This window comes from Centroberyx gerrardi, chromosome 24 (assembly GCF_048128805.1).
Source record: "Centroberyx gerrardi isolate f3 chromosome 24, fCenGer3.hap1.cur.20231027, whole genome shotgun sequence".
NCBI classification, from domain to species: domain Eukaryota; kingdom Metazoa; phylum Chordata; class Actinopteri; order Beryciformes; family Berycidae; genus Centroberyx; species Centroberyx gerrardi.
In genome coordinates this window covers 21,959,211-21,969,976 of record NC_136020.1, presented here as the reverse complement: position 1 = coordinate 21,969,976, position 10,766 = coordinate 21,959,211, and the positions used below count along the sequence as shown (strand labels likewise).

At 42.2% G+C, this 10,766-nt stretch overlaps 1 protein-coding gene across 2 annotated transcripts; it reads left to right on the top strand.

Moving 5' to 3' along the window:
- Positions 1-6,610: 6,610 nt before the first annotated feature.
- On the top strand, positions 6,611-10,235 carry coa6 (cytochrome c oxidase assembly factor 6). 2 transcript variants are annotated; one of them, XM_071904121.2, is made up of 3 exons: positions 6,611-6,778; positions 7,884-8,037; positions 9,429-10,233. In XM_071904121.2, the coding sequence occupies exons 2-3, from the start codon at positions 7,894-7,896 to the stop codon at positions 9,525-9,527; spliced, it is 243 nt and encodes an 80-aa protein (XP_071760222.1). In that variant the 5' UTR covers positions 6,611-6,778; positions 7,884-7,893; the 3' UTR covers positions 9,528-10,233. The 2 variants fall into 2 exon arrangements, with proteins under 2 accessions (XP_071760222.1, XP_071760223.1); XM_071904122.2 differs by having other exon boundaries at positions 6,617-6,641; positions 9,429-10,235.
- The last annotated feature ends 531 nt before the right edge of the window (positions 10,236-10,766 follow it).

The window sequence follows — 10,766 nt, the reverse complement described above, 5'->3', positions numbered from 1 at the left end:
TGAACAACAGAAACTGCTACCTTTACCGGAAAAATTAATCCGGCAATTTTACGGGTTTCATGTGTGAAAGGAGCTACAGTGTACGCTAATGGAGCTACTATCACTCAACATAGTGTATGCTAAAGTGTTAGCATGGAGCTACTATCACTCAACATAGTGTATGCTAAAGTGTTAGCATGGAGCTACTATCACTCAACATAGTGTATGCTAAAGCGTTAGCATGGAGCTACTATCACTCAACATAGTGTATGCTAAAGCGTTAGCATGGAGCTACTATCACTCAACATAGTGTATGCTAAAGCGTTAGCATGGAGCTACTATCACTCAACATAGTGTATGCTAAAGCGTTAGCATGGAGCTACTATCACTCAACATAGTGTATGCTAAAGCGTTAGCATGGAGCTACTATCACTCAACATAGTGTATGCTAAAGCGTTAGCATGGAGCTACTATCACTCAACATAGTGTATGCTAAAGTGTTAGCATGGAGCATCAGTGCAAACGATCTATCAGGGACACATGGATGATTTTGGTGTTTATGTTTTCATCACTTGACGGTTACGTTGGCCAACGAGCTAATCTCCCAAAATGTTTTCCTTCAAGGCAAAAAACTGCTCCATATAAGAATCAATATATTCTGATTAGAGCAGTCCAATCAGTATTTAAAGATAAACTGTTTCCCAAAGGCAGAAAGCAGAAAGCAGAGACTCCGACGTGTCATGGAGAGAAGAGTAATGTCATGGCTGTCATCTTTAATTGGCATCAAGCAGCTTCAGAAAACTGTAAGAGCTGCCTGCCTGCATCTGTGTGAGTGTATGTGTGTGTGTGAGAGTGTGTGTGTGTGTGTGTGTGTGAGAGAGAAATAGAGTATGAGCGAGAGCATAGGTTTAAGTGTGTGTGTCGGCCTACCTTCTGTTTTATAGTCAAACACAGAAACCATGACAGAAAAATGTGTGTGTGTGTGTGTGTGTGTGTGTGTGTGTGTGTGTGTGTGTGTGTGCGTGTAAGAGAAATCTCTGACCGTGATCTGTGTGTGTGTGTGTGTGTGTGTCTAACTGTGATCTGACATTTAGTTCCCTAGCATGCTAAAGGTTGCTGGGATGTTACCTTCAACCACAGATCTCTCAAGTCATGTGACTCATCTCTCTCACACACACACACACACACACACACACACACACACACACACACACACACACACACACACACACACACGCACACTCTCCCTTTGCCATGCGAGGAATGAAGATTACCACAGATTGCAACACATTTTACATTTTACACATTTTCATGGTTCAAAGTAATATAACTTGTCTAATAAGTTGAATGAATTCATTTTATATTAAATACTAAAGATGTAAAGGAACTTACGTAAGAGCCAGTTTTCCCAACACTTCCTCTCCTTTCATGTCTGCATGCAAACATGTCGGAGAAGAAGACGTCGTCATGCACTTGCTTGTAAATACAACGTCCGGATCACTGGTGATGTTTGACGTGCACGGTTTCACAAATCAGAAGAAGTCTGACTGAGACGTTTACACGCCCCAAATAACTCGAAACACTGAGCAGAAATCTAGGAGTGTTAACTGGGTTCTACTCCCTCTGATTATCACCTTACTCCAATTAAGATACTCAGATTAAGGTGTTAACACAATTTATAAGACCGGGAGAGAAATGGAGAGCGATAGAGAGACATAAAAAGTGACTGAGAGATTGAGAAAGAGAGAGAGAGAGAGAAATAGAGACAAAGAGGTAGACCAGTCTTTTAACCTCGAGGCAGACCGTAAGTCCACCTCTCCATCTCTGCCTCCCTCAGGGATTCAGACAAAGCCTGACACATCTCACACACACACATACACACACACACACACACACACACACCACTGACACCGCAGTCCAGCCTCAGCAACTCAGGAACAGGGACATGCATTCGTAAACACCCTGATATGTCTGTCACACACCAAAATACACACAAGCACACACATACGTAGATGCAGGTGGATAGACAGAGAGCACTGGTGCATGCACACACACACATTCAGACCCGGTTGCATGTACACACACACACACACATACACACACACACATACACAGACACCTTAAGGTTTCTCTTAATATCCGAGGGCAGGAAATGAGAAAGTGCACTGAAGCTTCTTCTCTGCTGGACTGTCAGTTCAGCCTGAAGCCGGGCGCACACTACATGACCGCCGAACACTGAGATCTCTGCACCGCTCACACAAAATGACTCTCTCTCTCCTGTAGTTTCTTGTCTCGTTGACATATTGGCGACACGCTACACTTGGATGCAGCTGAGAGAGGATCGATACCCCGCTGTCTCGCCAAAACAAACGCGAAACATGACTGTTTTTCAGCTGACGGTGCTAAAATGGAGCTTGAGGAGGAAGAGCGGCTTCAATCAGTAACTGTGTGCGCACTCATTTGTGGTGAAAAAGAAAAGAGAAAGAGGGCTAGATGCTGAATTGGGAGGAGGGAATGTTCGAGGAGAGAGTTAGAGGTGAATTAGAAAAGTACAATAAATGAAATCCAGTCAAAACGGCTTGCTAGAGCGTGAACTTGTTTGATGTTCATACTGCTGCTGAGCGAGCTCTCATTGGCTCTTGCTGCTCACCGTCCTTAAAGGTCCCATCTGGTGTAAAGCAGGACTCCCCTCTCCTCTGTGATGATAAAGGAGTTGGATGGTCTATCTAAACATGGTGAAAGTATCAAAACTAAATCCACACAATCCATATTAGAAAAGCGAGCCTCTAAACGAGCCGTTTGGACTTCCGTAACTTTGTGGCGTCACAAAGGTTCGCTCATTATCATTTCTGTAAGAAATAATAGACTAACAAAGTGTTTTTTTCAAAGCGGTCGAGCGGTCGTCATCGTTTATTACCGGAGAGTTTTCCCTACCTGTAGCCGCCGGGCCGCGGCGTCTCACGTTTCACTCTCGAAACGGTTAGCCAATCGGAACGGAGGGGTCGTTAATATTAATGAGCCTTAAAGACACGGCGACAGAAACGGCCTGTTCTTGGTAAGGCTCAGAGAGATGCTGGAAAATGAACGTGGAGAAATGGATTGAGAGTGTTTTTGGTTCATGACACCACACACACAGCTTTGAATGGAAACACTGGGAGTGGAGAATATGGGAGCTTATCTTTACATGTCTCACACTACAAGAGTGTGGCAGACAAAATCAAACATGTTTGAAAACCTCCCGATGTCTGAGACTGCATAAAGCCTGGATTGTAGGCAACACAGCATCATCATACTATAAAGCAAGGAATCTCTGTCTGTCTGTCTGTCTGTGTGTCCAATATTAATAAACTTTGAATAAACAAGCCAACAGCGCTCTGTGCAGCAGCGGGGCGAACGAGCACTGCACTAGTTATCCTAAAAGTGAGAAAATGAGAACTTGTAGCACTTGCCAGCAGCTGTTGAAAATACTGGAGAGGGATGAAACTGACGCTATGAAAAATGTTTTGTAGCTTTTAATAGTCTGAAACCGGCATTCTGAATCAGCTGCCTCTCTAGTTCACTTTTTAAAATCAAAGGAAAATAAAAAGATTGTCAGACAGGATAGGAAAATAACTTTTCAAGAGCTATGAGAGCTATGAAAAAACACGCTGCATGCTGTTTGGAGAGTCCAGCCCTTCTTTCCATATTCTGCTCCTGGATTTTCACAGGCATATTTTGCCCTGTAATTCAAATTTCAGGGATATTTTATGAATGTTACACCCCAAGCTCCTGTTAGTTTTCCTGATTGGGTGATAGGCTAATCCCTTCCCACTAATACCTCCGAAAATTATGTTGGCTTGACTCTGCAGAGTCAGTGGATGTAATGAAACATTTGAGCAGGATTTGCATCGTTAATGGAAACTAGAGAGCGTTTCTGCGGTAAGGGATAGCTGAGAGAAGTGGAGAGAAGTGGAGAGGAGAGGGAAGGAGAGGAGTGAAGAGGAGTCGCCGTCTACCTCAACTGGAGTTCCTGGGTTTCCAGGCAACAGCCACTTCCAGGGGTCGAAGGTCACCGTGAATTCAAAAGCCACCAGACTCCTTGGTTATAATACCGTTCAATCATTAACGTGAAATCCCAGGCATGAAACAGATGGAAATTAATTCACAATTAGTGTTTAGTAAAATCATGCTGAGAGGTTTGCATCGGTCCAATCGGAGCCATTTATAGAGTTTGACCAGGTGCAAGTGTGATTTCCATGTTGCTGCCCTGATAAATTCAATGCTCTCTTTGCATGGGAGAGAACATCATGTAAATCTGCAGGCTGAAATTTCACAGTTTAATTTTGCCATGCATATCTACAGGCAGAAAATAAATCATATCTAACAATAAAAATATTCTCAGATTTGGGTCCGAGAGACAAAATCTCATCAAATGGGGGTCGTAATGTGGCTCTAATGTGGACTAAATTAGGGTCCTTGATATGAAAAAGGTTGAGAATCTCTGGCCTAGAACATGACTTAAAGAGGTAATCCTCCAGTTCCTGGTTTTGGCCTATTATTCGGTCTCCATCTTTGTCCCTCAGCCTCATCACTGTGGTGTTTCTGCACTGCACTTCCCACAGATCACCTGTCAATCAAACAGTGTGGGCGGAGCTTGGATTTTCTGTTGATGCAGTTTGAGTTTCTCTCTTCTTTGTCTGTTCAGCCATGGTGGCTATCACTGCTCATGCTAACTACCCAGTTCTTCTTCTTCTGTTGATTCCAAACAATCCTGGCTGTAGAGCAGGCCATTGATCATATTCCCATGGAGGCCATTTTTAACTTACATCACACTCGCTGTGAAAAACTCTATATGGCAGATTGGCATGTAAGCTAGCGTTACAGCACATTAGTGAGGACTTCAGATAGACCTGTTATCAAATTAGATAGAAATCTCGGGAACAACAGCTACAACAACTGCTTCACGTTAGCAGGGACGTTAGCTAACTTACAAGCTAGTTAGCCACTAACTAGCTGCCTACGCTAGATTCCGGTAGCTGGAGGGTCAAATATATAAATCTGAACCTATTTCCCTCCAGATTCTTGAGATTCATTCATTTTAAATACGTTTTTTAGTGGGGAATCTGTAATGACAAATCTTTGTCCGGTGATGTGGGTCTTGGTACATAACAGCAGGACGGAGCTGGGCTGTACTTGTTCGTCCAAGTAGAGTTTCCCACCCCAAGTGTGATTTAAAGTGTAAATTCAAAATGACTGCCGTGGGACTAAAGTGTGTGGGTCTATCTTTTTTGTCTTTTATCTTTAAATCTCCAAACTACAGCGAGCCATGGAAGCGTCAAACCAGGCTCGTCCAAAAAAAAAAAGAAAAAGGAAAAGACTCTTTGAAAGTGGGGGAAACAAACTTGGAGTGTAAGTGGTGTGTCACATAAACAGTGGATGAGTTTCTGAAGCAGCTTGAGAAACACACACTCAGTCACACACACACACACACACATACACACACACAAGTCGACAAACACCTACTTCCTAAGAGGCTGAGCAGCTCGCCTCTGAATCAGAGTTGTTGTTTTTTCCCCTTCAGTTCCCAGAATCAGCCGAACCTAGACGGATTGTTGCTGGGCGCCATGGCAACCGACGCTGGGGCCGAGAGAGAGAGAGAGAGAGAGAGAGAGAGAGAGAGAGAGAGAGAGAGAGAGAGAGAGTTCATCAACACACATTTTTATTCTGCCTTCACTCACTGCCAAACTACATACACACACACTTTATACGTCCACGTAGCTCTGTGACAAAACCTAGTTGTGTTGTGGATGAAGAGACTGGAGCTTTTGGAAAAAACAAACAAAACAAAACAACAAAAGATTTAGTTTTTCAAGTTGATTTGAATGCATCATTTTTTTTGTGTGTGACAACGAAAGCAAGATTTGTTTTTCCCATAGATAAGTTCACTATACCTCAGGAGTACTGTGCCTTTCAAGTTCGTATTTACAACATGTAAGCACACACAGACACACAGACACACACACACACACACACACACACACAAATCTGCTCATGGGAACTTAAAGCTTCTGCATCTAGTTTTGGGAAGACAAAATGGCAATTATTTGCAAATGAGTACAACTTTTTTTTCTATCTAATTGTCAAAAAACCTAACATTTTGGAGCAAAGTGATCCAGCAGTAAGTGTACAAGACCTTATGCCTTATAAACTCAAGTAACAGTATTCACAGACACCCTATTTAATCACTATTAAAGCATAAAGACTGTTTTTATGCATTCAAATTGCTCCCTAACTCCGTAATGATTGAATGTAGTCCCAATTTGTAGTTCTAATTCTTCCAAATCAGTTCCAGATTGTAAAATTCAGATTTGTACGGCATGTGTTTGGGCCTTACGTGTCTTCTACTGATCGAAAAATAAACAGCGCCATCACCTTTTCAATTCATTTTTCAGTAATTATTTATTTTGAATGTTAAAACTATCCCTCTATTGGTTTTGTAGTTACTTTACTCACAGTTATTTTCATCCACAAGTCCAAAATTTCAACCCAAACGCCTCGCTTCTGCTCGTTTTCTAGCCAAACGGCGCCATCACCCGGTCCGTTACGTTAATCGCGCTCCGACGTCATCGGTAAGCGACGAGGAAATAGTCAGGTGTGTGTGTGCGCGTCCTTCAGATTTCCGGGTAACGTTACAAAAGTCATGTTTATATAGTTCAAATACACGTTTACGTTGATTTTTCGGCCTTTATGTATTAACGGGTTAACGGGAGCTGTCGTCGGGACAAATAACTCCAACTGGAAGGTTTTAACTTTTCGTTCAGTGAGTGACAAGTCGATTTAATATCCAGAAACGATAGAGAACAGGAGGGATGTGGAGGGTGAACCCAGCATTTTATTAGCCGATTTGAGTTTAAAATCACTTTTTTTTTTTAGGCTGACAGAGAACTTTATAACGTGAATTCATAGTATGTATCATAGTAAATAGTTTTAACTGTGAAGGTATGGCTGACACATCTTTTTGATCTAAATTCATAGTAGGCTACTGTGTACATCATAGTAAGTGTAAGGGTCTTTTAGGCTGATAAACCTTTACGGTGTAAATTCACAGCAGGTAGTATCACAGTATCAAACTGACTATAGTGACTGGTGTCAAACTGATGTATGTATATGAGGATATTGGTCTTTTTAGGCTTGCATAACTATGTTTAATCTAAATTCATAGCACTGCTTGTATCATAGTATGAGGATATTGGTCTGTTTTAAACTGACAAACCTTTAGGATGTAAATTCACAGCAGGTAGTATCACAGTGTTAAATTGACTATAGTGAGTGGTGTCACACTGATGTATGTATAGGAGGATGTTGGTCTTTTTAGGTTGATGTAAATCTTTCCGATGTGAATTCACAATACAGGTCTACAGAATAGGAAGTAGCATCAAAGTAATGTCAGTCATGTGAAGATAGGGTCTTTTTAGGATGTGAATTCATAATAGACAGTAACAGTAGGATCATGGTAGCAAATTCCCTATAGTAAGTGGTGTCAAACTGTTATATGAGGATATTCTTTTTAGGCTTCCATAATCTTGTTTTTTTTTTGTTTTAAATCCTAAATTTATAATTCTGTATGCATGTGAGGATATTGGTCATTTTAGGCTGACATAAACATTGAGTTTCCCTGTGTAGGAAATGTGCTATATAAATAAACTTTTACTTATAGTATGTAATGTAAAATAGATGTAAGTTATGTGAGGATAGGCATAAATTGATGCTTTTCTGAAAGAATATTGGATGTTTGTTCCTAGTGATGGCTGTTTGCCTCATGATGTTCACCGACTGGAGGTCTCAGTTTACCCAGCTGCTTATTTACCACTCCATCGCAGTTTCTGTCATCTAACCCAGCCCTGCCCGGTTGTTTCCCCCTGCAGCAGAGCAGCGATGACGGCTCCGAGCTCGGCGGAGAGGAAGGCCTGCTGGAGCGCCAGGGACCGGCTCTGGAAGTGTCTGGACGACAGCGACGACCAGGCTTCGCCCTGCCAGAGCTTCCAGAAGGAGTTTGAGGCGAACTGCCCGGCTCAGTGGGTAAAGAGTCCGTCTCTTTTCACCTTTGGGATCCTCGCTGTAACCCGTGTAGGCTGATGCTGTCCTGAGCCGAGTCTGATGTCTGTGTCTGTGTCTGGGAGAGACTGTTGTGTCAGAACTGCAGATTTCGGCACTATCAACAGGCTTCCCATAGGCCTGGAAAATCCTTGAAAGTTTGTGGATTTGGTAAAAGATAAAATAATACCATAAAAGTTTTTGAAAGTGAATGATTGGCCTTGAAAGTAATAGATTTTTTAAAATTAAAATTTAACACCTAAATTCATCAGTATGCCTCGCCTCTCGCCATCCTGGGATCAACGCTTCAGATCCTGAGGAAAACCCTGTGATGGAGTTTAGTGCTGAAACAACAGCAGGTTGAAAATGAACGATATCACCAGGATTTCTTCATTTGACAAGATTATGAGACTTCTATCATGTCTAATTTTGACCAGTGGCATGTTTCACCCCAGAAATGCCAATTTTGAGTCCCTGAATTTCCCCGAACATTGAAAGCTACTTTCAATTTGATGTCAAAAGTGAGTGTGGGCACCCTGTGTATCGCAGGGATGTTTCTCTACTTTTCAATCAACCCTATAACAGGTGTTTCAGGGATGATTGACAAGTGAGGTCCCGCCTACTCATAGGTTTTAAACAGTGAAGGAGAAACAGTGAGTAAGATTTGCCTTTGGTGGATAGATCAGTAAAGATCTCCTGCCACACTGGCCAGTAACTTTTTGAGACGATAACATGTGAATACAGTGTGCGATCAATTGATTAATTTGAATTATGTTACACTTCATGATTAATTCCAAACTTGTTACTGAGTTACTGAGCAAGTTTTAAATTCAAATTCTAAACCTGCTCTTGTCTCTTTAATGTTTCACGCTGCACCGCTTCTGTACACAAAATAGCATTGAAAACAGGTAGAATGACATATTTCTATGAAAACTGTCTGGTTATTTTGGCTGGTAATAAATACTTTTTGCAGGTAATTTTTTAGTTTACCAACTCTTGACAGGTGAGCCGAAACAAGTTGATTTTGGATACTGTAGTGAAGAAGCAGCTGACTTGCTTTGACCAGAAAATCCCTTTTTTTATGATGTTGCTGGCTCTGAGTCTTAGACTGATGAAAAAATGGAGAGAATTATGCTGCATTATCCATATTTTTAATAAAGTTATGACATGGTCATCATGTCTCAACTATTAGAAGACTCATAATAGAGTGTGCAACTGATAAAAAAGTCTTTCTTCAGAAAGTCTGCACCTCGGCAAAAGTTTTTGGGTGTGCGTCTCCAGCTCCTGCCTTCTGAGTCTTACTCTGCCATGGCTTCAGGCCGACTGAATGAAATGCCGCAGGGATTGTTCCTCATCTTTCCCATCTTCCCCTGCAGGTGAAGTACTTCACCAAGAGGAGAGACTTCCTGAAGTACAAGGAGAGAATGCAGACGGAGGGCTTCACGCCTGCTGAAGGCCCGCAGCAGCCCTCCTAACCTCCGGACAGCAGACCGGAACAGACCGGAGACTCGAGTTTCTCCTGGACGCCCGACTGATTTCAGACTGAGGACGGGAGTGGAGGATTTTGGGGCGACGGCCTGAGACGAGGAGTTTTGTGACTATCCTGTGGACAGAGTGGCTGTACTCATGCTGCATCATCCTTCATCAGCCCACATTCACACTGAGTTTTAGTTTGTTTTATTTATTGTACGTTGATTAAAGCTGCACTAGGAAAGTTTGCATGTTGGCAGCGAGAGGTGATTGTTTGAAAAATGTCAATACCCAGAAATCCTGTGCAGTGAGGTCAGTAAACGTCACACGGCGCGCTCATGTTTACCGACCCGGCCGGTCTGTGATGCTTTATACCAACGGAAACCCAAGAGACGAGAGAGGAGAAGATCTAACGCTGGAGAGTCCAGCTTTCTCTGCTGCTGTTCGGGAGACGGTTTGGATTTCTCACTTTTTAAGTGTCGATTCGTCACGGGGCGTCCCGGCGGCTCAGTGGTCTAAGGCGCGCGCCATGTGAACGTGACATTCTGGGTTGAAGTCCGGCCCGGGATCTTTGACGCGTGTCAGTCCTCTCTCTCTCTCTCCCAATCTTTCCTGTCTCTCTCTGTACTTGGAACTGATTAATAAAGGCGAAAATGCCCCAAAAATTCCCACCAGTGACCATAACACGACCAGAATTTAATTTGGGTAAACAGAGTGAATCTACAGCATCTTCTCTGTTGCAGCATCAATATGTCTTTAAAGCAATATTCCACTCAGTTTTAACATGGGGGTTATTCAGCTCTTGACCGCCATCAAAAACCAGAATATAAACTACTCAATTACTCTATTTTTTACTTCCCATTCATTTGAATGAGCCACGAAAATAGACTGAAAACTGACATCGAACACGTTGGTGAACAGATTTAACAACAGATCCTGCTTTTAAGACAACAAAGCATCCTGTGTCCATCCTCATTTTGCATTTCTATTCTTGGTTTACACTAAAATTAGTATTTAAAATTAAAAGTAGATCCGGTCTCCCAAACAGGAACCATCTCTCCTAAATGGTATCCCTCCACTGTGTTCTCTTCTGTCAATAAAAATGCTATTTGAGCGAAATAATGTTCTAAAACGTTGGAAATTGAAAATCACAGCAGCAGATCTGATGTTGAATCTGTTAAATGTCAGTTTTCATTCAAATGAATGGAAAGTAAAAATCCAAATGGTACAAACTCGTCCAGCTG